Source organism: Anser cygnoides, chromosome 5, assembly GCF_040182565.1.
Source record: "Anser cygnoides isolate HZ-2024a breed goose chromosome 5, Taihu_goose_T2T_genome, whole genome shotgun sequence".
Taxonomy (NCBI): domain Eukaryota; kingdom Metazoa; phylum Chordata; class Aves; order Anseriformes; family Anatidae; genus Anser; species Anser cygnoides.
Window position 1 is genome coordinate 54,230,928 of NC_089877.1, and position 27,803 is coordinate 54,258,730.

General features: G+C 45.7%; 2 protein-coding genes across 7 annotated transcripts in view; one reads left to right on the forward strand and one right to left on the reverse strand.

Moving 5' to 3' along the window:
- The window catches only part of EVL (Enah/Vasp-like), a 146,492-nt gene extending 139,312 nt beyond the window's left edge, over positions 1–7,180 (forward strand). For 5 of the 6 annotated variants that reach the window (XM_048069736.2, XM_048069733.2, XM_048069727.2 and 2 more), the window contains exons 9-14: positions 1,309–1,375; positions 2,747–2,813; positions 2,918–2,980; positions 5,034–5,100; positions 5,456–5,513; positions 6,572–7,180. In XM_048069736.2, coding sequence (XP_047925693.2) covers positions 1,309–1,375; positions 2,747–2,813; positions 2,918–2,980; positions 5,034–5,100; positions 5,456–5,513; positions 6,572–6,609 — 360 coding nt within the window. In that variant the 3' untranslated portion in view covers positions 6,610–7,180. The remainder of the gene's footprint in view (positions 1–1,308; positions 1,376–2,746; positions 2,814–2,917; positions 2,981–5,033; positions 5,101–5,455; positions 5,514–6,571) is intronic. The other variant, XM_048069728.2, reaches the window with a different exon arrangement.
- Positions 7,181–10,124: 2,944 nt separating this feature from the next.
- On the reverse strand, positions 10,125–26,779 carry DEGS2 (delta 4-desaturase, sphingolipid 2). Its single transcript, XM_048069737.2, has 3 exons — positions 26,648–26,779; positions 17,738–18,480; positions 10,125–11,279 (listed from the first exon to the last, which is right to left on the reverse strand). Exons 1-3 carry the CDS (start codon positions 26,727–26,729, stop codon positions 11,136–11,138), a joined length of 969 nt encoding a protein of 322 aa, XP_047925694.2. The 5' UTR covers positions 26,730–26,779; the 3' UTR covers positions 10,125–11,135.
- Between the last annotated feature and the right edge of the window lie 1,024 nt (positions 26,780–27,803).

Consider the following 27,803-nt stretch of genomic DNA (forward strand, 5'->3'; position numbering starts at 1 on the left):
CTTCTTTTTACTTGCTGAACTGCTGAAGCATGGGAGATCTCTCCAGCTTTGGAAGAGGCCAGAATTAATTTTGTGTCCTTTCCCATGGGTTGCTGCTCATAGAGCATCCTTGTTGCCAGACTGTACCCTTGTGAAGGCTCTCTGCCATGGCTGCAAGTTCATAAAGCATCTCGTGTGCTCCATATCACCTGTACAGAGATATTCCCACCAGAGACAGGGTAACAGCTGCTCAGCAGGAATGCCATTCAGAAAGTGCAGGTCTCACCCCAGTCTGAAGAGCTTGTAGCGAGAGCAGGAATAAGCACTGTTTAAGGTGAAAAGCAGCTATTTTTTGCATGTTCCTCCAAGAATGCTTCAAGCATGGAATTTGCTTATTGAATCCCTGGTTCTGCAGTGCAACCATTACTCTTAATCCTGCCCCAAGGCTCGTTTTGAACCATACGCTCCGAGATGAAAGGCACCACTTAGCTTCTAACTGTTCAGCTTCTGCTGTCTTTCTGCTTCTTGCACTCTCTCCTTGAAGCTCTGCAGGAGTCTGCGTCCCCATTCTAACTTTTTTGATAGCGCCAAACTATTAAGAATGATGTTTTAATGAACATCTGTTTAATGTGTGTCTTGAGCACTCTGTGTGGTGGGGTTATCTTACGTCAAACTTGGCGCAATTTTGTTTTTACCATACACAATTAAACCTTTTCCTGAGTGTGTTCTGAGGGTAATTAAATAAAACCGACATGTCAAAAATATGGGTTAATGTTTTATGACCTGCCACTCATAAACCCCATGAAACAAAGTCCAAATCTGTGATGTAGTATTCAACATTCTAGTTAGGAGGAGAAGCGACTGATGTAGTTATTTTGTATTCTGTTAGTACCTGGGCTGCTCTCACTGCTACCAGTGACTGGTGTAAAAGGCTGGGATGTGACCTAGTGTTCCTTCAGGTGGCTCTGTTTCCATATTACAGTTTCTAAATTTGGGGAATGAATGTTTTATATTTAAACAACACCAGCTGGCACTCTTCAGTGGTAATTCAGCCTGGTTTGCTATACAGGATTGAGAATGATTCAGTGGAATCATGACAAAGTGTCCATCTTAGAAAAAAATAGAAAGGTATTTTCCCATGCTAAACAGTGAGAAAATTTAAAGTTTAAATGGAGTTCAGCCCATGCTATGGTAGCAGTGCCTATCAGAGGTGCCAGACGAAAACTTGTTTTCGTACCACCCGTACGTACTGTAGCTGGTCTCCAGAGTAGACGAGGACTCTGTGCTTCACCTCCAGAATTAAGTAATGCCCTGTTTTTCTCTTCCTAGGACGATGCTAGCACCTCTCCTTCACCCGGTACACGAGGTCCCACCCAGCAGCAGCAAAATTCATCAGGTATTAAATCAAACTACTGGCACTTTACTTGACTTCTAGTCGTCTTCTGCATCTCTCAGGACTCTTGGTTCCTTGTCCTCCTTCAGAGCACAGCAGTGGTAGATAATGGAAAATTTTCCTAGTAACTTTTGTTTCAAAAGCTGTACTCACCAAGAAATGGTGATTGTATGCACTTCTCAGCCTCAAAACTGGCTAAAGAGCCAATCAAGTTACAGGGGTCCAGACATACCATTGAGGATCTGCATCATCAAAATCATTCACCCCAGTCCTCTGAGAGCAAATACTTATTCCACTTTTGGTACTGTAGCTGTCCGGGTCTGTTCTGTTGGGGTTTGGGTCTCAAGCTGTTACCCTTCCTTAACCTAGTAGCTTGTTGCAGTAGGCTTGATCTCGAGAGTTACCTGGTGAAATTAAGGAGCCCCTAAAATATGTTTTTCCTACGATGATTTGAAATGATTGTATCACAGTAGATAAGCTGCAAGCCAGCCAGCTTTGCATCAGCAAATCAGCCTTGCGTCAGCCTTGGCTTTCATGCATGCTGAAAGAAATCTCTCCCAAGGGAATGAGTATTTAACCATTCCAGCTTCCTTTTGGAACAAAGCCATTATTTGCTTGTTTGGCAAGGGAAGGGGAAGAAGCTAGCAGAAAGAAGAATGCATATAAAAGAGAAACAAGATCTAGAGATTTCCTGGGAGTGTCCATAATTCTTCTAAAGAGCTTTTCAGGACCTCACAGAGGAGCAAACCCTTGTGTATAAAGCTGTGTGTCATCCGGGTCTCTGAAACAGCTCACTTTATTTTGGACTGTTTGCAGAGGAGGAGGTTGGGGCAATAGGAGGCACTTTCAGGAAGGAGGGATCTGTACTGCAGTTTTGGGGAATGTTCTGCTGGCTAGAAATGCAAACAGCATTTAAATAAATTCTCTCTGTGGAGATTTCAATTGAGGGGGTCACACTTTTTTTTTTCAGGTACACCCACATTTTCTGCCAACAGACAAGAAACATAAGCCTTTTTCACTTAAAATACAAATAAGTATTCTACTGAATAAACTAAGCCTTGCAGCACTTAGCCTGTATTTCTTGCTATCAGGGATTGTGCTTTTCTTTGTACTGTTCCAATTCCATGTCTTTTTAGTATCATTTAAGTGTCTGGTCCCTAATTAAAGGGATCACCGAGCAGATCTTTGCCAATGCTTTCTTTGTAATGTAGGCAACCACCCTCATTCACCACTCCTGCTTTTCTGGATCTTTCTAAATCACTCACCCCTGCTGAATGAAAGCAGCTGTATAAAACAAGCAATTTCAGGATTTTTTTATTGATAGAGAAAAAAAAACCAACAAAAAACAGTAACATTTCAATTTCTTTTTTACAGACTCTGGGAAGAAGCCATGGGAAAGGAGCAATTCTGTTGAAAAGCCTGTATCTTCATTACTGTCTAGGTGAGCTGCACAGGTTGTCTCCGTGGCTGGCTAGTAGTTGGGATGGTCACGCTGTCCCCGTGGCACCTGCACAACTCATGTCTCGTTTCATTCCATTGCTGTAGAAATCCATCAGTGGTGAAGAGCTGTGAAGCTAAGAGCCCCACACAATCCCACGTGTCTTCTAGGTACTGGCTAACAGCCCGGCTTCTTAACCGTCTTGGCTTGTCCTTTGGCAAATCCCATCATTCAGCACTGACGCTTGTCTTCTGTTGTGTCTGTACTCATCCTGTTACGGTCTGCTCTGTCTGTCGCTGCACAAAGTGGAAACAGGGTGATGGCAGAGTGTGTTGTGTGAAAGGCTTGTTCCACGGAAACAGCCCCCTGCTCAGGTGGGCACAGGCATCACAGGAATGGATCACACAGTGCTCGTCAGGCAGGGGTTGGCAGGGTGCTGTGCCAAGTGGAAGGGAGGTTTGGGAGCACTGGTTTGGGGTAGGCTCAGGATGACCCTGCCAACAGGGGAGGTTTTCCTTGTCCAACCTCAGCAGAAATCCAAAATCAAAGACAGAAGTGATCCAAAGAGCCTACAACCTGGAGAAGGGTGGTTATTCCCCCATCTGTGCAACTGCAACAGATGCATGAGAAAGGGGGAGACCAAAACCTGGTGCAACGACTTCTTATCACTGAGCTGTGGAAAGTGCCAGCCACCAGACTGGCATTCAGAAGTGCGGGGTACAAAAGCTGGCAAGTGTCAAAAGCTGAGAAACCTGAAGCAGGAATCCAGCAGTCCCAGCAGCCACGCTGCAGGGTCACCCATGGAGATTGAGATGAAGGTTTGGTATTGCACAGCTAAAGAGAGACTGCCTTTTGGGGCTGGCCCAGGAACATCTCGTGTGACTGCGGTACTGAGCACTGAGACGGGTGGATATGTTGAAGGAGGAGGTGGAACGGGGACTTGTGTATGGTTAGCACTTAACTGCAAAGAGATGCCCCTTGTTTTGCACTGTTACTTTACTACAGTGCTAACAGTTTGCAGACAGAAAATTGCAACTATCTGCACATCCTTCTTGCTGTTACAGATGCTAGAACATATCCTGCACAAAAATTAAAGTATGAACCAGTGTTACTAGGGCAAAGTGTAGTCAGCTTTCCTAAAATCTAACCCTAAAACCTTGGCTGTAGGAAATACATGTGAGTTTCCAGTTGATGTAGAAAAGACTATTCCTTCTTCTTGCAAACAGGAATGAAATATGGGCTATTTAAAGCAGCCACCAAGCTTTCACCATCTCTCTTCTACAATGCCATTCCACCTTGGAGAAGTTAATTGGGAAAAATCCATTGCTAGTTGAATGCCTGGAAGTAGTTCTCAGTGTTTGCTGCTCATCTGACTTTTGCAGGGGGAGTAGGGCACATTGCAGAAGCTCTCAGTGGTGTCTTGTTTCCTTCCTGATCAGTTTGATAGCATTTGTATCTGTCTTAACTCCCAACTTAGCCGCAAGATGGTAGCAAAAATGTGAAGGGTTTCTCAAGAAAAGGCTGCAAGACCAAGTGTACCCACAGAGGTGGCAGGATCTCAGCCAGCTTGGGCCCAAAGATGACGGCAAAGTTATTTGAAATCTTCTCTTTGAATTATTTAGCATGATTCATTTCTAAGATGTTTTAGAGTTACTGGTTAAAACAGAAAGTCTCACAGCTTCAGCTTCCCTACGGTCCTTCATCAGCCATCAGCAGAGGTCAGCTTGTGGACGAACACAGTCCTGGAAGACTGGTAATACTCAAGTGTATCAGGCAGTAAGGGCAGATTGCAGCTGGTTTTGGGTCTAGACAAAGTGCCTGTGCTGTAGTGTTATCAGCAAGCTCGGCTCAAGTCAGGCCTTCCAGGGAAAGGATTATTGGGTTATTCTTCTCCCAATCATCTTTTGCTAACCTGTGTGTTACTGTTATTTTGGCAACTGATTAAAGCCTAGGTGCCAAGACAAGGGTGCAAATTGCCAGTGCTGCAACAAAGTATGTTGTTAAGTCCTCTCAGTATTTTCTAGTTTAAAATCATTGAGACCGCCTTCCCCTAAAAAAAAAGTCCAAATTAAGTTTGGGCTCAGCCTTGGTGTGCACTCTGCGCGACGTGGGCAGTCCAGGAGCAGCCTCCTCGAGGGCCAGGGCCAGCAGGTGGGTATGGCTGGGCGAGCACTGCAGGCAACTGACGGGCTGCTTTTTTGTCCTCTTCTTCCCTTTTTCAAGGATGAAGCCAGTGAGCAGCAGCAATGACGTGGCTATGGATGCCTTAGATTTCGATCGAATGAAACAGGTGAGTCAAAAGGTCCTTGGCAGTCGGATTTGGCGAGCTACCCATTTTCCCCCATGCATGCGCTGTACGAGCAAAACAGCTGTTCAGTCTGCCGATTTCCTCTACAACTAGGTGCTTAGAGAAGGGATAGCTGGTGAGCAGCAAGAGAGCACAGTCTCACTGCTATTCGAGCAAGATGTCTGTACAGAAACGTGCAAATAAATATGCCGGCCTCTTCTGCAGCCCTGGCTGAGAGCAGCGCTAGGCTCTGAGCATCAGCGCAGGCGGGGGCACAGCACAACCGTGTTAAACTTGCGTTTTCTTCCACTGGTTAGAAGGAGATTCTGAGCAGCTGACTTGTGTTTTGTCTCATCAGGAAATATTGGAGGAAGTTGTAAGAGAGTTACACAAAGTGAAAGAGGAGATAATTGATGGTAAGAAAGAGAAAAATTATTATTTTTCTCACCTTTATGACTAATTTCCTGTAGATAAGACGATAGGCACTGCAGGGAGTTCCCTGGTGTTCTCAGACTTGCCTGAGCAGCTCTGATTTATATACACAACGGGAGAACATGCGTCTACCTTAACTGAGCTTTGATTGTGATGCTGTATTCACATCCTTTATTTTTATGCTGTTGACAAGCATTTCCACCCCAACCTGTGAGAAATTCACTGCCCTGTGCTTCTCAGAGGTGGGAGTGGGAAAAATGGCCGGCCCGTAACCCATGGCACATCAATTGATCACAGTCAGGGAGCGTGAAATCACTTTTAACTAGCCTGCCAAGCAGGAGGGGACAAAGGTACCTACCTGGAAATCCTTCCTGAGCATCCTCCATAGGCCTCCTATGCTCAAAAATCAGTTTCAGCCCTTCATTCAACCCGAATAGCCATGTATTTTTCCAATTCGGTGAAAAGTGCAACAGCTGTACTAAATGTATCCGCAATTTTTTTATAAATTGCTCTGCAGTTGATGATAAAATGTATTTTTCAAGGCCAACATAAGGCAGCATAATAACGCTATTACTGACACGCACAGCAAAATACCTACTTGAAGCCTGCGTTAGGGCATGTGAAGGTCCATGCCCACACCCTGCACTCCCCATCTTAGCTTCATACAGAAGGGGAAATAGAGGAGACTGTGAAACAGCTAAACCCACGCCCCCTCCCCTTGCCCTAGCACCACGTGCCCACCGGCAGCTGGGCAGTTTGGGGTGAGGACGCCCTTACCTGTACGCTACCGCCCCAGCAGCTTGGCCCTCAGAGACTCCCCAGATCATTCCAGTGCAAAATAAGACATCCATATAAATCACAGATGCAACTTCTTAAACCACTACTGCAGTTTGCAAGCAAACAGCTGACTGCTTACCCTTATTCATCTGTTTACCCTCCACTCATCCTTTTACCGGCGCGTACGTTCTGCACCCTCTGTACTTAGCCTTCTCCGCGCGCTGGGCATGACGTTACGCACTAACTTTTTGGTTTGGTTTTCTAGCCATACGGCAGGAGTTGAGTAGGATCAGTACAACATAATGATTGCAAAGCATTTGGACGGTACTAAGAATGCTAGGAAGAGCGGATCGTTTCTAAGTGTACCAAGGTCACGCAAGATGGTGAGAGAGGACACCGGCACTGTCTTTGTTCTTATACCCTTTTTATTAGCAGACTCAGCACACTTTGAAGCTTGCTGCTGCCTTGGATTCGCTTCATTTTAAAAGTCTTAATCTAAAGAATATTAAATTTTAAATTTCTGGATTTTTTAGATTTCATCTGACACTGCACATTGGATTTGTCAGCCTTTTTTGTATTTTGTATTTGCTTATTTAAATGTATTACCTTTCTTTTTAGTAGTAGATAAGAACACACGTGAATCATTTGCTTTTGATAGATGACTTCAAAGTAATTTTACTAGTAGTCTGCAATGTAAATGAAGATCCTTTGCCAACAGAAATGTATTGTGGCATCACCAGAAGAAAACAGAGACATGTTAGTTGTCAGCCAACAAATTCTTTGTCTCAGAGTTATCACAATATAAAAAAATGGTACGTCAGTGCATCACAGTATCTGTGTTCATATTGGTAATAAACTGTTTATTGTCCACATGGCCCTGCCTTTGTTTGTTTCATTAATCTCTTCAGTTTCCCCACCTCAATGCCACTTGAATGTGTTTCCTTGCTGGCACGGGGAGGATGGGAGGAAGGTGATGAAGACTCACCCTGCAGCAGCAGCACCACAGAGCAGGAACGGAGAGCCTGTGCAGAAACCTCGGTGACTTTTTGCTGGTCTGTGAAGGTCACTGGCTTATGGCTCATCTCAGGCCACCACTGTCTGTCCTGCTGCATCTCCTGCCATCAGTAAAAACAAAACAAAACAAAACAAAAAACCACCAGTCCCATCACCTGCACTTGTAAGAGCTTCTAGTAAATAAAAGGGGGTTGTGCATCTGGAGCAAGGCTACAGAAGGCGTTAGGGCAGTGCTGAAATCACTGGTGCAACACCTCTGAACTAGAGGCTTAAGGGTGTCACTCGTTAATATTTCACACGTTTCATCTGTTAGCGATGTGCAGCCTTTCATGAGCTTTATTTCATGGAAACTGAAGTCTCATATCTGAATACAGGATGCTGCGTCGGCACGGCTGAGCACTTAATAGCACACACCCACTCATATCTATATCAGGTCACACTTTTTTTTTCTTTAGTGCCATTCTTCCCATTCTTTGGTGCAATCTTGGGAATTTCTGCTCGACTTGGTTCAGTGCAAGATTTACAAGGCAGCAGCCGCGATACCATCTTCTCAATAGCTTTGTGTAAACGGAAGAAGCAATCGGAGTTCAGCTATTGAAATCAGCCCAGCATTTCCCGAGCCCCCTGCCTTGCTTCAGGCCTTCCTGAAGATTTCATGTTGAAGGAGCTGCTTCAGGAGCAGAGCCCCTGAGATGCCATGGCTGCCCCCAGACCTTGCAGAGCAGCGTGGCACAGCAGAATGGACTGGGCAGCCTTCTCTGGGTGGCCCTGCTTGAGCAGGGGGGGACCAGGTGCCCCCCAAAGGCCCTGCCAGCCTCCACTGTCCTGGGGTTATGTGCCTTCAAGCAACACGACACCCAGGCAGGCAGGGGCAGGGCGGGCTTGCCAGTTACTTATAAACTTTTATCTGCTTTGGCTTGGAGAGCCCATGGTTATGCTTCGGGAGCCTTCAAAGCAGCCCCATTTGTCTTTCAGAAACACTTTTTTTTTTCTTCTTTTTTTTTTTTTTTTTTCTTCCCAGCTATACTGTAGATTAAATACGGGATAAATTTAAACTTAATTCAAACGCAAGCTCCAGGCCTGATCTGTGCTGGCTGTTTAGTGCTGTCTTCCCACTTGGCTGGCATAGGACAGCGGGACAGAAGTCCATGTGGGAGCTAAAGCCGAAAGACATTGATGTGCAATGCAACACTGCAGCCCCAGGACCAGGAGGAAGAGACTTTCTGGTAGGAAGAACACAGCCAAGCATCAGTAATGGTGAAGATTATTATGGTCTGCTGCATAAATCTCACACAACAGCCGATGTGTTCCTTAATTACAAACCCATTTAGCGGCATACCTGACCATGGCAACTACTTCCCTAAAGTGCTGCCTTGCAGATGGTCACAACTGTTTCGTGAATCTCTATTTAAGCTTGAAGACTCTTGAGGAACTGGCACAGTTTGTGTTTTGTCTCAGAGCTGTGCATTGTGCCTAAGGTCAGCAAAAACTGCCGCCGCTCGAGCTGTGTGCAGCCTGGATACGGCGTGCCCCTGCGTTAACATCAGCAACCGGCTCTACGTGAGCTTTTCTTACCCTCTTCCATCGCCGCAGGCCTCCTGTGATTAAGCCAACGAACTAAAGATGGCACAGGGCCGCTTAATGGGAGCAGAGCCCCGAGGTGCACGGGGACAAGCAGGGGGGCTTGGCTGACAGAAGCAGTGACACCTCATCCCCTCCCCAGGTGCTCACCCAGCTCTACACCCTGTCACATCCCAGGGACAGGGAACAGCAGCAAAGAGAGGCCCGGGGCTCTGCCTGGTTCCAGCTGACGCCCCACGCTGCTTCCAAGCACAGGTCAGGATTAGTGAAGATTTTTAAGTGAAGAGAATAAAACCATACCCAGCTCCCACGTTCTCCTAACCCAGTCCCGTTTGCTCTGTGGTTACCAAAAACAAGTGGCCGTGGAGAGGACAAGACCAAAGCCTCCTCTGGCAGCAGCCACACTCATGGCAGCTCGGCTCGCCCTGCACACCCGCAGGCACCAGCACTTCCAGCAGCTCCCAGTCCCTGCAGAGAGCAGGGACGCTGTGGCAAAGCAAGGTGGGACCACGACTGAAATGCTGATGGGAGGCAGGGTCAGAAGCAGCTGACAATTTTGGTTACTTCCCCCCGGTTTATACCAGACCCTCTGTGTCAGGGTAGGCTGGTAATGTGCAGCTCACAAAGGTGACCGCATCACGGAGCAGCTAAGGGAACCAGGGAAAGGTCACTCCCCATGGAGGAGAAGTACAAAAGTCAGATTGAGGAGCACAGCATAATCTTTATTATGGTTTTTATATTAGCTTGCTAAATTGGCTAAGAGTTGAGCAACAGCTTGCTAAGGACAAGCTGAATACATGATAACGACGTGCCAGCAGCACTGAAGTAAATTAATAAAAAAGCGAAGCTCCCTGACATGAGCGCTGCCACAAAGAAGTTAATGGAGGCTCCCACACCAAGGCCTCTTTTCTGGGGAAAAGGCACACCGGTGAAGTGGCAGAAAGAGATCTGTCCTTCCTCTTCTCTTCCAGAAGCCCAACCCAGGGACCAAACCAGGATTTGTGAACGAACTGGTGCTCAGCCCCTGCGTCACAAAGGATCCTGCACTGCTGAGCAAGCCTGGCTATTGACCTGACTGCCAAAATCAGAGGAATGAGGAAACTGGAGGAAAAGGAAATGGAGGTGGAGGAACCCAAATTGCCGCAGGCTACCTCAGCTGCCTGTTGTGCCAGGCTCATGAAAGGCCAGAAGACTGCACCAGAATGACTCACTGGATCCAGTGCTGCAGGAGGGAGGAACAAAACTGAGTTTATTGAGGAAATCGGGCTTCCCAGGCCTAACAGCGTACTCTGAGGGATCAACATGACTGTAAAATAATCCTTTCCTTTGTAATGTACATGGGTTTCCAGAAGAAAAAAAGTCAAAACCATTAGAGGGATTAAGCTGTCAGGTTATAAGAGGACCTTTATAGATCTGTTCTCCTTTAACCACTTAGTAAGGACAGTTTAGTAGTCAGCTTTCCAGAGTGCAGGGAAGAACAGGTATCACGTGCTTCCCATTGTCAAGTCTCCACAATTCAGCTCTGCCACATAACTACATTGAATATTAGATCCTAAGAATAGAAATGGGTTGAGTAAAGGTTTAAACAAAGTTCTGGAATAAAGGTCAAACAGCAGCTACTAAAATAAAGATCCAAATGTACAAAAATACATACATATTCCATTTCATATACAAAATCTCTACCACCAGCCATTGTCAGGCATCAGACACTGGATTAGACAGAAGTGTGAGCTAAAGGCACCCTTGTGTTCTCTTCTAGAGTATCATTTGCTACTGCATGCCAGTCATCCCTGCTTCCATGGTCCTGTGCATGCAAAGCATCTACATCACATCTGGCATGAAGAGAAACCAGCCCTCAGCTACACACATGCACACACACACACACACAGACACCAAATATTCTCCATTGCAGCCCAGCCAAAAGCTTTGACTGGGACACACTTGTCCCAGGAAGTTAACTTTAAGTCTAGACCAAGATTCATATAAGTGTAGCTTGCTCTAGTGTAGTTTCTCAAGGCTACACACACAAATATCCTTTATTTAAAAGTATTAGCAAAATAGTATCTAAAATAGTGCATCCATCTGCTGCATTTTGACACTTATCCTCTTGGTCTAAGGAGCACGTAGCAATGTTATGCCAGCACATAGGAGCATCCTTCTCTTCCTGCAGAACACTCACACCACTCAAACAAACAAACCAAATACCAGTGCGACTCCTAGCTGGAGCTAGTCCATTAATTTTCTTTTGCCAGCTTGCATTTTCTCTTAACCCTTGAATACGGACTGATACTGTCATCAAAAACAAAGTCCCACAGGACTCGAATCCAGGACTGGTGATAGGGAAGGTTGTCGTAATATTCTGCTGCAATCTTCTTCACCTGGAAGAACAAGAGAGAGAAAAAGATGTTTAGCTGCACGGTGTCAGGTGTATTTCAGTTTTCCTCTTCAGCTCTGATAGCACAGCTGTAACCTGAAGTCACTTGTTACTGCTTGTGAGTTCCTGAAGTTCAGCCAAACAAGATACACTTAAATCCATTTAGATACTTCGATTTTGGATGCAAGTTCTGCCTCGCAGTGCTAGGGTTTGAAAGATGATGGACCTCTGCCTTCAGTCAGAACCCAATTTCGCTCACTTGGGAGGTGGAGAGCTCTCCGCAGCGAGGTGACTAATCCGCCCTACAAATCGCCAGCAAGCCAACACGCTGTATTTAAGCAAGGACTGCCACTCGCAATACTTGTCTGCTGAGGGTTCTGGTGAGGAGAGAAATAGCAATTGAGAAAATGCCAATGACAGCCTGGGCTATGCTTGCCATTTTTTAATTGATTTTTTCTTTTTTTTTCCTCCCCTCCATTCTGCTACCCCTATGCAAACCTGCGAGGGCTTCCTCCTCCAGGCAGAGGAGATCCTGGGGTGGTCCCTTCCCTTCAGCCCAGTGTTAAAAATGCTGCAGGGCTCCTCAGTAGAGCCTGAATTTCACAAAGTTTCATCCCTGTTACAAATCCACAAGCCTTAAAACTGTTGCCACCACAGAAGCATTGCGTGTTTTTGTGGGTGGTGGTGCAGAAGGAGCAAGGCCAGAACCAGAGGACAAAGAGGTTTCAGACCTGGCAGGTTTGGGGAACTGTAAGAATTCCTGGGTATCAGTGTGAGCTACTGTACATTTCACAAAAAAAAAAAAAAAAAAAAAAAAAAAAAAAAAAAAACACCAATTTGGGCATTGTTTTATTAAAACTCCACTTTCTAGACAAACAAAGCTCTATGCTAGAGCAGTTTGTCTGGCTGGACAGCACGACTTCTCTCTTTAAAAACACTGCAGAATTTCAGAGCCAGCTACAGTGAGCCCAGCAAAGACTTCCAGGGAATTCCAGTAAATTTAGAGCTGCACATAAATGGCCATCTGGGAGGAGGGACTCGTCAGCATCCACAGTGTAATGGTGTAGTCTTAACACAGCACTTTGTGAAAAGGTAAGATTCACAGCCGGAGCAAAATTATCACAGAATCACAGAATTGTAGGGGTTGGAAGGGACCTCAAGAGATCATCAGGTCCAACCCCCCTGCCAAAGCAGGTTCCCTGGAGCAGGCTGCCCAGGTAGACGTCCAGACGGGCCTTGAATATCTCCAGAGAAGGAGACTCCACAGCCTCCCTGGGCAGCCTGTCCCAGTGCTCCGTCACCCTCACCGTGAAGAAGTTCTTCTGCATGTTGGTGCGGAACTTCCTGTGCTCCATTTTGTGGTCATTGCCCCTTGTCCTGTCCCCACAAACTACTGAAAAGAGGTCAGCCAAATCCCTCTGTCTCCCACACTTCAAGTATTTGGAAAAATTGATAAGATCCCCTCTCAGTTTTCTCTTCTCAAGGCCGAACAGACCCAGGTCTCTCTGTCTTTCCTCATAGGGAAGATGCTCCAGGCCCCGTATCATCCTTGTGGCCCTCTGCTGGACTCTTTCCAGGCGATCCCTGTCATTTTTGTGCTGGGGAGCCCAGAACTGGACACAGTACTCCAGGTGAGGCCTGGAGTAAATTACAAGCCAGCACTGCTCACTGCTGGTTACGTGGTCAGCTCAGCTCCCTAGCAGACACTTCCCTGTGAGGCAGATTGGGTAACACACGTTTTGTTACGATCTTTTACTTCTATACTTCAGCCCTCGTGCACTCCTTGTGCCAGTGGCGTGGCAGTGTTGTGTTGGAGGAGGGAGATTTAATTCAGGTCTCATTATGCTCTGCCTGCCACCAAATACCTGTGACTGCCTGATAATTTCCTACATCCTGCTCTGAAGTGTTGGCCTGTACTTCAGAGGTGATTCATTTTCGGCGTGATGCAGACAACACCAACATTTCCCCTTAGACGCATTTGTTAATAGCTGGAAGAAGGGTGATTTCCAGGCACTGGGTAAGAGCTCTGCAGATGCAGATTTAATTCCCTGCTCTCTTCCTGTAACCACGGTAAGAAATGATTTAATCTGGGGTTTGCATCCTTCCCTTTCCCAGCTGGGTAACTGAAACAGCCAGAGGATGAGAGGGACTGTTCATGCTGTAAGCTCCTTGGTGAATAAAGGTCACCAACGAGACCCTATGCAGACATAAAGGATGTACCAGGTCCCCATCCCCAAAAGCTTCCTATAGTACACAGCTACCCTGGCTGAACACTTGAGGAGATCCTGTAGTTTTCCTATTTTCCAAAGGAATGCAGCTGTTATCCGTGTGTGAACCACGTGAAATTATTCCCGTTTGTGATAAACAAGAAATGTCATCCCCAGTTGCCACAAAATAGTTTTGCCACCAGGAAGCTTTCCACTGGGAAGAGTGAATTTTGTGACCTGGAAGCAGGCAGACCACTCATGGCTGGCAAGCTGCCTGCCAGCATCAAGGGATGGAGGCGTTGCTTGCTCACCAAGCATATCAGTTTAGCGCCTCCCGGCAGGGTATGGTGCCATCTCTTTTTGAGTAAGTTCAATCTAGAAACCATAGGAGATGGCTCAGGGCTTGCACTGGAGTGGGTTACCCATCTGTGGGGCAGCAGCTCAGTAGCATTTTGCCCCTGTCCCTTTTTAGCTTCGTGCTCAGCAGCACTTCATGCAGGAAGGCAGGCAGAGCTTGCACCTTTGGTAAGGTCTCTGTGCTCCAGGCAGGAAAACTGCATGACATGTACAGAAACTGGGGAGAAAAGATAAACTATAATACCATGATAAAATGTTTCTGACAAAGGAATGGTGAACAGGAAAAAATTTAATGAATATAGTTAGAGGGGACACGTGAAGGATTTTTTTATGGAAACGACAAGGAAGTGTGTTTGGTGCTTGTTTCCATTATGCTAGCATATGGGAGAAAAAAAAAGTGTTTTCTCTTCTGCAATGCATGTACACAAAAAAAGGTTCCCAGCAAAAATAGCTTATCCGCTACCATTTGTTTCAGCATCTCCATGTGCAAAACAAAATGATCTTTTTACTGTCCACAGAGAAGTTGACAGGAAGTGCATTTTTATTGTTTTTAAATGCAGGTCCCCTTTTAAATACAGCATTAAACTACCTTTATTAAGCATACTGTAGGCTAGAAAAGGCATCCCCCATGTTGCATTCTGGGTACAGCACAAAACCTGTGGACGGCAGTTTTTCCAGGTAGCAATTTTTGCAACCAGTCTTACCATCATCTCAAAAAGGATGGTATTGTGACGAAGTATTTCTACATCCTGCCTCTGCCTTCCCCATTCCAAGCTCTCCTTGTTGCACTGGAAAGGGCCCGTCTGCTTCAATTTCCTCCTCCCTTCTTATAGATCACAACTAGAAGTGAATGGAAGCTATTGTGGAAGGACAACCCAAAATCAAAATCCACAATTAGCTAACACTTGGCACCTGGTATATTGGTGCTATCCTTCAAGTAGATCAAGGAGGTAAGTAATGAATCTTTTGGGTGGAAACTTTGCTTCTGGTTTTGTGTTTGTAGAGCACAGCAACAAGGCCCCCATCCTACTCCACAGTACCAGATAGACACGGAAGTTAAATACAACCTAGTATTCCACCACAAGTGTTACAGACCTTTTGTCCTGGGGTAATACAGGAGTTAGAGATCCTTATGATGAGATAAGAAAATTGTTTAGAGTGCTAGAAACCAGAGTACAGGATTTCCCTCCATACTCCTTGACTGAAGAGGAAGAACTCAAGCTAGCCCTCCTGGCCACCACAGGGTTAATGAAACCTGCAGTGCAGAAGGAGTACATCTACCATGTTTTCCAGTCTTGTCTAACAAATCTGGCTTCATACCATGTCTTCCACTTTTCCCACAAGCTTAATGAATAACTTGTTTGCCTCTGGTAACACGGCAGTTTTTGCTGTTTGTAGGACGAGTACTGAGTTCCTCCTTGTTCTCCTGTCTCCCCTCACTGTAAGTCTATTCAGTCCTTCAGATAATGAAGAATGAATCTTCTTACTCACTTGGTGAAGAATGCAATTTTATTGTTCTAAGGCTTCACTCAAAGGCTAATCTGGTCATAAGTCTATAGGTATTTTTTTAGAGAGGTCTTTCGTTACAATGAAAAGTTTCATGATCTCTTGTGTAATCTCTCATTATACTAGCGGGACAAGTTCTTACTGCACTAATGTCACTCACTGTTAATCTCTAGAAGCTTATGGCACAGCCTATTATATTTCAAGTTTTTCACAGTCCCAGGGTAAAGGTCTTTCTAGCGGCAAACATATTACTCAGAACATACTGGGTAAGACACCTGTAATAAAGGACAAAATTTACTTCTCTGATAAGCAAGCAGAAGATCCTGTTACTTTTCAAGCTTAAGATCCAGTTATTTTCTGATCCTATTTCTCCACTGCTCTCATTCATGCAAGAACAGAGACTTTCTTCCACTTTATGTTTGCCAACATTTGAAGAAATGGGAGGTCATCCAAATAAAGCAACTCAATTATTAAAAGTTTGAGTGCTTGAAGACTACGTGGAAAAAAATAGATCTTTGCTGAGTGAAAAATCTGCTGAGAGTTTAAGCATGGGGAGATTTCTACCGCTACCTGTTATGAAGGTCATGCATTAAAACAATCCAGAGAGTCTGTCCCCGCTCCTTCAACCAAAGAGGCAAAGGTTTTTCTCCTCAATTTGCAGGAAAGAACAGACAACGTTTTAATGGTCAAACTATTTTCTACAACAGCTGTTTTGACAAAGGAGTTCCCCTTCATAATAGATTTTCACTTGCAAATGTTCACTTGTCAAAGACTCAAGTTTTCCGTATTGTTCTATCGGGCAACGATGACTGACAAACCTGGTATCTTCACCAGCAGGGCAAGTCTCAGTTGCCCTAGAGCTAGAAACACATGAAAACAAGTCCATGAAATTCAACTAATAACTCTATCCTCTTTACACGGGAGTGCAGACACTTCCAGCTGCTACACTGCCTCGAGAAATTACGCTAAGCTATTTGTGATGTGGGTGGGGAAGAGCTTTTCAGGTCTCGTTCAGGTCTGGAGCAACAGTCCCAGCAAGTTCAATTAGTCACTCACCTCCCTTGTGTAAGATACAAAGCTTAAACCTCCTTCTCTTCTTGTATTTACATTTCAGTAATCTAAGTATCTAAGCCTATCTAACAAGTTTGAACATTTGTAACTAAAACTAAGCTCATGCATTTCCCAGCTGAGCTATCAGGTGTATCAGCAATAGGAGTGCCTGATGGGAGAACCTGACATGTAAACGCTGGCTGCCCTGAACCCCACCGGGAATAGTCAGCTTCTTCAGGACAGGCCTCCGGCAGTCAAGGGGAGATGTTAAAACAGAACTGCAGGCTGTATAGCTTCTTGTTTTGAACCTTCTGTCAGTGTTTCTGTGTGGAAAAACATTAACCCAAAAAGTGGAGTTCCCAAAATCAATTTGCCCAGATACACCACCATAAAAGTTGTGTTCTGCACTAGCGTGGGGATCACAGCTCCAGGGCCTCAGCCTCCTCAGCTCTGCCTCCTCCTCAGGAGGATGTTGCTGCTGTAGCTCCCCAACAGCAGAAGATGTTTCCTCCCTGCTATGCCAGAGGATCTGTGTGTAGGAGTAATACTCAAAGTCACGTACCTTTGGCACTGCGAGCACAGCTGCCGAGGAACCCTCGCATTAAAATCCAGAAGAGCAGCTACATTCCTGGTGGTAGACTCAAAACCATTCCTAGACACCTGGGCTTTGCAAATTTGATTCCCACAACTGATAAAATGTAAACAACAGGGGGCTCGACTTTAGAAAGAGCAAAGCCACGGCGCTTTCCCTCTGACGGACCAGGCACCCTCAGTTTCTGTGGGTGGGGCAGCAGAGCTAAAACAAGTCATGTAGAGTGGGGATTTATTTCCTAGTACTATTTGTGTCAAGCTGGAACACGCCCCAGTACTTATGTCATCTCAAAAATAGACTTTTGTTTGATGTTAATCAAGCAATAGAGTTAATACATAGATTGATTATTAGACAATTTTCAAGTAGTGATTGCCTCCTGACTCACTTCAGATGGGCCTTTACTCTTATAAAGGCTCTTAAAAGAGAGTCAAAACTGGGTAGCTGAGGAAAAGCAGTAGAGAAATTTAGACTATTGCTTGAGGATCTTATACTGCAAAAATATTACTCGAGCCCTCTGAGGCTCAGAAGTTCATGTTTCCTTCAAATAACCTACATATTCTAGCACTTTGGCAGCTATTTCTCTCAATGCCTCCCTTTAAAAAGAAAGGATTAGAAACAAATTCGGAGAGCTTTCTCCTTTTATCCTTTTTCTAAAAAAAACCAGAATGATCTATGATTTAGAGTGACTGCTTTGAGACAGTTTAGCAGCTTCTATAAAAATCCAGGTCACTGCGCTCGTGCTTTACTTACCATTGGCAACTTGCACCCAGGAATGCTGGGGAAGTCGTGGTGCTCCATGTGGTAGCCTACGTTAAAGGTGAGCCAGTTCAGAGGTCCATAATAAGAGTAGGTCTCGAATCCTTTTAAAAACATGTAGTGTTCTGCTATGAAGTGCCCAGAAATGGGATGTAAACCCATGCAAAGAATTGTACCTGCTATTAAGTAAATAATAGGTTTGAGCCCCCAAAGGTAGTAAATGATAAGATCAACAGAAAACTGCACAATGGCATTAAAAATTTCCATCCGTGTGATTGCTTTGGGGTTCACATACAGCGGTCTCAGACTGTAGAAGAAAGGCTGGAGGAAGAGCCAAAGCAGTTTCCGAAGCGGCGTACAGAAGAACCAGCCTTCAAAGTCCGTGGGAATGTCCACATCCAGGCTGTCCCCACCAAGGTACCGGTGATGGTCTATGTGGTATTTCTTGAAGGAGGCAGAGTAAGGGATACCTATTGGCAGGTTGGCAAAGACCGCAAACCATCGGTTCCACTTGGCCTGCTTGTTCCCAAAGGCGACATTGTGTGAGATATCATGGATGGCTAGGGTCAGTGAATGGTTGATGCAACCCCCAAAAGCATAAGCCCAAAAGAAAATCCATTTCCAAGATAAGTCTTTCACAAGATAGCACGCTAGAAACTGCGTGAAAACCATTCCAGATACAATCCACTTCAAGTGTGGATCAGGTCCCATCAAAGTCTTGATCTCTGGATATTTTGCTAAAGAGAAAAATGCAGAGAAAATCTCATTAACTCACAGTTAGGTTAACAATCAACACTGGTGCTTTTTACTTTTATCACCTTAAATTTGAGGCCCTAGATTTATAAAATAGAAATTCCAGAGCAAAGTTACCACTACAGCAAAAACTTTATTAATGTATGGGCTCCATCCCCACTTCCAGCTTCATGTCCAAGACGTGTGTGCATATATATTGGATGACCCTGGTGGTCAACAAGTGGCACCACGCACCCTCACGAGGATGAGTATTAGGATGCTAATAACCATCAAACGTAAGCTCAAAAAGCATCTTTTTCAAGTTTTTCCACTTTGCTTTCTTTTTGCCCCATCCAGTTGCTATTTTCAGCAGAAGAGAGATACAGGTGCCTCCTTTGTAATCCTTTCCACACCTTGGTTTCAGACATACTAGCAGGGCAAGAGGGCTGTGCAACAGGCTCTCCTGGTTTTACTCTGTGGTTACATGACAACTGTAGCATTAAGAAAAGTTTCATAAGTGAGTGTTCGCCAATGCTTACAACGTGCACGAGCCTTTGCACATGCTAACATCACTAGAAAGTCAGTAATATTATCAGGAATTTTTAAGATACAGATTTTTTTTTTTCCTATTTTCCCATTCATTAGCTTGTTCCCAAGTCACATATCAGAAAGAGGCATGAAAAAAATCACATAGATAATCCCACATGCAGCCTCACAAATACTGCAATAAAGGATTAGAGGGACACGGATTCGACTTGCCAGGTCTGACTCATGTCAGTACAGGACCAGCTTACCAACCTTTGGTGGCCGTCCAATTGATCTTTTACATATATATGTATATATATATATATATATATAAAGAATTCCAGCTTATCTTCTAGGTGCTGCTCTTTCCTTCACATCTCTTCTTTACAAACCCCCCACTTCTCACTCCTAGTGCTACCTTGCACTGGAATTTTTCCAGTTTTATGGCCTTTACCCACCTATCAACCTCCCTGTTTTTACTCATACTCTGCATTTATCAATAATTGCAGCTCTCATAGATAAGACTGTAGGACAAGTCACTCATTCTGGAGCCTGAGGTTACACAATGTGTCCCTACAAATTTGATAGGCACATTTTATGAATAGAAAATCAAATGTCATCTGCCTATCACTGTGATACCAATGCCATAAAATGAGGTAACGACGATTTGCATCTGTGCAGCTGTATGTACTATAAACAAACACCGGAGACAATACACACAACTTCATGTGACCTCGAAAGCAGTGCCAGGCACTGAGTGAGGGATGCAAATGAGGGTTTTTTTATAGGAGTGAACCTTGAGAAGTCTGCAGCAGAAGTTAAGGAAGCAGGTTGATGCAGGCATGCTCTGCAACTATTCCAACAACTTTGGAGCCTGGTGGTCAACTGCAGCCAGGCTCGACAGATGTTAAGAGACAAAGATTAAGTGTTATGGATGAAGATGAGAGAAGGGATATCCTTGGCTCTTCCCCTTGTGCAGACAAGGGGACAAAATCATCATTAGAAATATTCAGGCAGGTGGGAAAGCACTAGTAAAACCTCGCATCATTCTCAAGTCAGCCTAGCTTTTCGACAAAAATCTCTTAAAAAAATCCAGATTTTTGTCCTCACTGTTTTGTTTTTGTCCCTGTTTTTGCAGTTTTAGAAATTATACTTTTTCACACTAGAAATGGTAACATTGTAGAAATTGTTCCCTCATACCTAGACAGGTACTAAAGGTTTTACACAAAGTGCCAGGATATCTGCTTTCAAGAATAACTTGATATAATGACCTGGTCAGGAAGTCCATTACAGAAATATTTGTATATAGCTTAATGTCCGCCTTAGGGATATCTGTCCAAAAGTGAGAAATTCCTTTATTAAATCAAGCAACTGCAATCCTTCAGTCATGCAGTTGGCAGAGAGAAATTACTGCAGCCACCACTCCGGCTGTCGCACAGATACAAAATGGCCAAATCTGTTCTGCCTGGCCAAAGTCAGGTAACTTCAATCAAAAAAAAAAAAAAAACAAACAAAAAAAAACCCCTAAGTGGACAGGAAAATGACTAAGCAGTGCTTTTATGTTGTAGTTTGAGAAAGTTTTGACCTATTTATTGTTGTTGCAGCTTACCTAGAAGGGAGTTCAGAGCAGTAACCAGCAGCAGCACTGTGTGCAAGCAGCGATGCAGGCAGCTTGCATTCATCACAGGTGACAGCTATGAAGTAACTTGCCTGGGTTTAATATTAAATTGAACGTGATAAATTCCTATCCAACAGTAAATTTTTGTATAATAGTTAAGCCAAAACACTGTGTGCGCTTATCATTAATACTGATAACTGCTTCCTCTTTCCAGGAGGCTGCTGACAGGTGCAGCTGCAAAGCTCCTGAAGGCTCAAAGCCCCACCGGTGGAGTGGCTGCAAATGCAGAACGTTGAATGCTGACCCTTCCAAAACTTACACTCCTTCTGGCGTCTGCTACAGTTTCACACTAAGATGCATATGAACTTACATCATGCTGGTCTTTCCCAAATCTCTTCTCTCTTTGTCTTTCTAAGCACTATTCGGTAATTAACATGACCAGTCTCCATAAGGCTGGAGTCCATTGCTTCCCAACAAGCACTGGGTCAGGGCTAGCATATGAAGATGGTCATAAAATATAATTTATAGTGAGCTCTTCATTATCAACAGTCATGTCATGGATGGAGAACAGGGACATGAGAAAAACAAACAAATATTCTGCCATTCTAGGTAGAGAGGAGAAGAAGGAAAGAAGAAACACAAAGTTAGGTGACCATATGGGACCAGGATTTGCCCTTTAGAGTACAATCAGGACAGTTCCAGCTACTCTGTCTCCGCAGCACATGCTCCAGCCTCCAGCTTTCTGGGATTTGTTAGCTCAGCCCAGCAGACAGCTTATCCCCATGCACTGCTTCCAGTTGTCCAGAGAGAGCCAACATATTGCCACTGGGAGAGCAGGCATACTGGTGTGGATGTACAGCAGTGCAGAAACATGGCTTTTCTGTCTCCAAGGTCAGCACACGGTGAAAAAGCAGTGCAAGCACTTTAGCACAGTATGCAGCTGTAGTTAATAATTCTGCCCAACCCAACCAGCTCCACAGTCTCCATGCCATAAACTCAGAGCAACTGAAAACTCCACCGGGACGATGAAATACAGCACTTCCCACTTGTTCAACAGTGTGGATAAAAGAACAGTAGTCAAGAGAGAACAAATGCTGAGAGTTTATTTTCAAAAGCGTTCATGATTCTGAAACAACTCGTTTACCAAATTAACAATTGCAGAGATCACTCCACTGTTGTGTGTAAGCATCAGTTACCTTTCTAGAGGCGTGCCTCATTCTGAAACACCACTGACAAAGAGCATTAAGTTAAAAAAATGTAGTCAGAGGACCTTTCTGGGAGTCCAGGAGCACTCGGCGTAATTCTACAGCAATCCCCAGTTAGGGCTGGAGTAATTGTTCCTAGAGAAGCAGTCACCAGTTCCTGGTGTTTCTGCTCCTCAGGAGACAGTGAATACCTGATCTAGCAAGAGATGTCCCTGCCGATGCTGGGGGGTGGCCTAGAAGATCTTTAGAGGTCTCTTCCAACCCAAACCATTATATGATTCTACAAATACCTTGTTCTGAACCCTCACTCATTCTCTGGTCCCACTGATAATGCTTTGTTTTAAGATAACTCTGGAGAGACCCAGTTAGATCTCAGTGAGGGCAACAGACACAAATGCTCATTGCTTTGACACCACGTACTTAGCACTTGCACATTTTGGTAGACACAAGATTTGGACATGGGCAAAAGATGGAGCAGTTCAGAAACACAGAAGTGGTGGAGTTATAAAGGAGCAGCAGTGCTCACATCCATGAGAGGTAGGAGTAACAAGAGAAGGAATTTAATTTCTTCATCTTCCTTTACTTTGACCACAAATGTGGCATACAGGTATAGTCACAGTGGGCATACTATTCAGTATAATGTTTTCAGAAGGCATGTTAAAAAGGAGGAAAAGAAAAAAGTCTGTGATGCTGCTGTCCTGGACTATGTTCTATTAGATATGACTCCGTGCCAGATCAAATAAGAGATACCAGGCGCAGGATGTTAGCTCTACCACACTATGTCTTACGTTGGAGCTGGTATTTGTACCAAAAACAAACAAGCAAATAGGTCAGTTTGCTGACATGGTAGTGTTTTGCTTTTTAGCAGCTCAGCCTGTGAACACGCTCACAAACAGCATGGCCCATTTGAGCTGCATTTAATTCAAACCATACGTGAGCCAGGACACAGGTAGGACACACCCGGAGGACAGCATGCATGACAAAAGCTTTGCTTTCCCTCGTCTCCTGCCCCCTCCAGCGTGCAAACTAATAAGGAGCCTTTTTGACCCAACTAATTACTCAGACGTTTTACATATCCACCACGCACGGACTTCTACGTGCCCCTCAGGAGCACCTGAGCCGCTTTGTGCTGTCAGGCCCAAAGGAGCTGGGTCACCCAGAAGTGCCCACCAGAGGCAAAGCGCTGCAGTGGTGCCACGGTTCTGGTAACAGAGGTGGATGGTGTCAGCACACCACTATTCCAGCAGCTGTGACCCGTTTGTTTATGCTTGGTTATTAGCTGGCCGGGAGTAAGGGGAGGTAGGAGTGTTACAAAGAGTGCTCCCAACAACCTCAAACAAAAACATGCAGCATGGAGCACGCTGAAGCCTTCAGGTGCACTTAATACGTTGTCAGCAGAAGACCACGAACACCTAGGACATTGTCTTTCTGCTCGTGCGATTTATTTTGGAGATGATCCCCAAAGGGAATTTGCATGAGCACGGAGACGGCAGCTATTCTGAATGCGCTGATCAGAGAACAGGCACATCAGTGGCAGCAGCGTGCCCACGTACTGCAGTATAAAGGGGAAACAGACTCAGTTTCTTTGCCAGAAGCATATGTAATTCAGAGCTTTGATTTATGCTACTGAGATATGCATCTTGCACATTTTAGTAGGTGCAATTTATCAGACTTTTCATAAATGTGAAGTTTAGGTAGGCAGAGGAGTCATCTGTAAGAAATACTAAACTCATCTGTAAATAAATGAGCAAAACTCCTATTGTCTAGAAACTATTATACTCAGAAATTGGCTAAATGTGAAAATCAAATGGATTCTGGCCTTTGCTTTGTGTCCTCTCCTTCCCTCCCAGTTTAACATCTCAGCCTTTCTACAGGATAAAGCACCTATTCCATCTACACTATAAAATAACTTGCCAAAGAACCAAGTATATAATCATGCTTGGATGTTAGATCATTTGCAGCTACTCCCAGCTTACCATGAGCAACACTGATTCAGCCCTCATCCTCAGCAGCAAACAGATGCTTCTCTAAGGAACCCGAGAGACAAGACACCTTCTGACCAACCTACAGTAATTCTGTAAAGTTAGATCCAACACACAGCACATGTAAGATCTCATTCTTCCCATGCCACAACATATTGCTCATTGCTTGCATTTGGAGAACTGATTGCAGATGAAATGACCATTCATTGTGTGCTTATGGTGTTACCAGCATCTGAGCAGTAAGTCTGTTCATTTTCTCTCGAGACAGAAAAAAACACCAACACTTCCCATTGTGTAAGATCACAGTACTACACGTTTTAATCCAACAGACCCTTACCGCCACTAATGTTGAAATATTAATTCTTCTAGAAGTACATATCCCCTCTACATTACACCTGGTCTCTCCCTCCAATAGCAGATGAAAATCCTTCTTCCACTGGGTTAGTTTTCAGCCAGGTCTTTCCCTGACACAGCTCTCCACAACGTTACACAAATTCTCCCACGTGCCTGGTGACAGGACGAGGGGGAATGGGCTAAAGTTGCACCAGGGGAGGTTTAGGTTGGATATTAGGAAGAACTTCTTTACTGAAGGGGTTGTTAGGCATTGGAATGGGCTGCCCAGGGAAGTGGTTGAGGTCTTCCCTGGAGGTCTTTAAGAGCCGTTTAAATGTTGAGCTTAGTGGTATGGTTTAGTGGAGGACTTGTTAGTGTTAGGGCAGAGGTTGGACTCGGTGATCTTGGAGCTCTCTTCCAACCTAGATGATTCTGTGATTCTGTGAATCGTACCCCTAGTAGGCTCATCTGTTGCAACAGAGCCCTGCTATAAGCCAGCTTCCAGCCAGCCCTGTCGGCACACAGCCCTCCCGCCCAGCGGATAACCATCTGCCCCAAAGATCACTCCTGGGTCAAATATGCCAGGGCTGCTACCTGGGAATCTGCAACCGCCGCAGCCGGAAAGCTTGAACTGACAGTTCTTGAAGAGATTTCTCTAACTCAGAGGCATTTTTGTCACTCAGGCATATCATCACCACCAACAAAAGTCATAGAGGCACCAGGACTGCTAACAATTAAATCAGGACACGAAACTCGGTTACTCCATAGAAGCAGGTTGGGAAAGCAGCATAAGGAAATAGCGCGTCTGTGGAAAGAAGCTGCCTAATGTGTTTGTCAGGCTCCCTGTATTTTCTTCCCTTATAGATAATTTTCAATTTGCATTTAAATCCAAGTAGCCATGCCTGAGAGAGATCAACATCTCCAAAAGCTACAGCCTGAACAGAAAACAATCCAGTTTCAGTACTTAACTACTAAATCATTAACCTACAGGGAAGGAAATACTTTCTTTATCGGCACGGAATGCTTCTGTCCCTAAAGCAATGCTATACACAAAAATGTAAAATACAGGGATATTTATGGATAAATGTTCGTATGTATACAAGATTCACGAATCGTACTCTGCTCAACAGACACTAGATACTTTGCTAAGTACACTTTAAACACCAGGGTTTACTGACCCTCAGGCATTGAGCAATACAGTGACAGTGATTACGCCGATATCACATGGGATATCATGACAGTTTCAATAACTTTTGGTGATGTTTTGGCATTCATGACACTAGTTTCATGACCCTTTCTGCCCAGCTAGTCCATATCTCCACTTCCCCACCACTCTTCCTGCTCCCTCGCTGGGGGGAAGGAGACAGACCTAGATTCCAGCTGCTCTTTCTGAGCCCAAAACAAGTGTGGGGCAAAGCCTCTGCAAGCATTAGGCTGATAGGTCCCAAAAAAAGAGTTTGTCAAGGCAAGGGTAAGGCAGCCCAAGCACTCCAGCACTGCCTTTCACCACAGGCTGCAGACTCCACTCCAAGCAAGATGTGGAAAGCAGGAGGTTAGAAAGGGGGAGCCCCACTACACACACTCCTACCCAGAGCTCACCAAAACATAGTTCCCGTCACCAAAAGCATCAGTGGCACGACACCAAGGGGCAGCATTTTTATATAATGATATCATTTGTCTCTCTATCATTATTACAGAGTAAAATAACAGCTATTTTCCTGGATGCAATTCAAACCTGTACCAGGATATTCCACCACCGTAACTACATGGGAAATGTTTCTCTAGCTTAGACCGATCCTGGATTAATCTACGAAAGCATGGAGGAGCTGAGAAACGGCACCTGGTTATCGCAGCCCCTGCCCAGCCCTCAGCCACAAGCCCCAGCCCCTTCCTTTATACAGGATCTTTAAAAAACTTTATGCTGCTGATTGGAGGGAAGGTAAAACAAGTCAAAGTCTTTTTTATTGATAAAATGCTGAAGGGAAAAATTCAGGAAATACACAACAATATTCTGAATTATTGGTTCTTCTTGGAAAACAGCTTCAGGAAACCCCAAGCCCCCCAACATATTTATATGTACTGTTAAATGCTGCCTGCACAAAAGGAAAAAAACAAGGTAGCTATACCTCCTTACTGCTATACCTCCTTACTGCCAGGACAAAGCAAGCAGCAGGGCTTTCTGCTGCTCTCTGGCAAGCTCACCCACATCCCCATTTGTGCGACCGCCACCAAAAAGATCTCGCGCTGAGGAGGGATCCCAGCCAGCCTCCGCTGCCTTGACAAGCGGAGCAGTTCAGCTCCCCTAGCTGAAGGAGGAAACCGCGAGGAAAGAAATTCAAGGAGCATATTGCATGGGAGAAGCGATGAAACGCCGCAGATGTTCCCCCCATGCTCTTCCACCTGCTGCATTAAAGCCGGGGGGCAGCTCGCCGTGCCCCCTCCGGAGGGGGAACAACCCCGGCGCCCCCCTACAACCCCGGTACCCCAACCCGGGACCCCCCCGACGTACCCAGGATCTCCTTCCTGCGCTGCGTGTGGGGCTGCTCGGTGTAGACCCACTCGAAGTCCCCCCGAGCCACCCGGTTGCCCATGGCTCCACCGCGCTGCGCCCCGCTCCCCGCCGCCCTATATAGCCCGGCCGCCGGGCTGTGGGGCGGCGCCGGCCGCGGCCGCCCCGTCGGGGCGGAGGCAGGGCGAGGGGCGGCCGGGGCTGTGGGGTGCCCCGGGGAGGGCTCCGCCCGGCGGCCGGGGGCACGAAGGGGGCCGGGGGAGGTGTGTGGGGGCGGACGGGGGGGGTTTGGGGGCGGTCGGGGGGGTTTGGGGGAGGTCGGGTCCCCGTCGTGCCGCTGCCGGCGTCGGGGGGCTCGAGGGGGCGGCGCTGCTGTCGCCCGCCGGGGTGGCCGCGGAGGGAAGGGAGGCAGCGGCACTGCGGGCTTGTCGCCCTGGGGCTTGGGAAGGGTTTTTGGTAAGCGAGGGTAGTCAAAATCCCGTAAATCCGCAGCCCGAAGTGGGATGTGATTTAGGGCAAAGTGCGGTCGTGGGGGCTGCTCCCAGGCTGGGAAGCTCAGAAGGGCGAGCAGGTGACCAGCGCCTGGCACTGGTCTCCTGGGGCCCTGCTAACCCTGGGCGAGCTGTCCCCGCAGCAGCCAGCCTTGGGCTGGGTCGTGCTTCGCTCCTGGGAGTCTGCGGCCCAGTTCCTGCGTCTGGTCCAGGGAATCGCGGCGCTCCTCGGCAAGGAAGTCAGGCGAAGGATTTGCTAAGCCCAAAACTCCTCTCTAGCCTCTCTGATTCACAGGGAGAGGTGACGTTTCTCCATGCACAACCCCAAATTAAAGTGCTGCTCTTGTTCCCGCTGTGCTCTTGTGCAAGCCCATACCTGACCCACTGTCCATCCTCGGTGTTTGCTGTCCCTAGCATCACTCCTTCCACTGACCACATCCCACTCGGACCAGCTCCATGCTCAGAAGACAATCTTATTTCCCGATGTTCTTGTTCATTTTTTAATCTCTCTAACTCCCTCCTTACTCTCTTATCCTTAGAAATGCCTAGCACAGTTGGAAGTTGCAAGTGGCAGAAAAAAGCAGATGTGAAACAAACATTTTTCAGGAAAATTTCTCCCTGTTGACATTGTCAATACAACGATCTCTTCCTTCAGCCATATTTAA

What these genes read in the sequence shown, in the direction of transcription:
- DEGS2 (XM_048069737.2), bottom strand. Translation starts at nt 26,729, where the DNA reads ATGGGCAACCGGGTGGCTCGGGGGGACTTCGAGTGGGTCTACACCGAG. An exon ending in GCGCAGGAAGGAGATCCTGG is followed by an intron (nt 18,481 to 26,647) that starts GTACGTCGGGGG and finishes TTTTCTCTTTAG; the next exon opens with CAAAATATCCAGAGATCAAG. An exon ending in CTGGGTGCAAGTTGCCAATG is followed by an intron (nt 11,280 to 17,737) that starts GTAAGTAAAGCA and finishes TTGTTCTTCCAG; the next exon opens with GTGAAGAAGATTGCAGCAGA.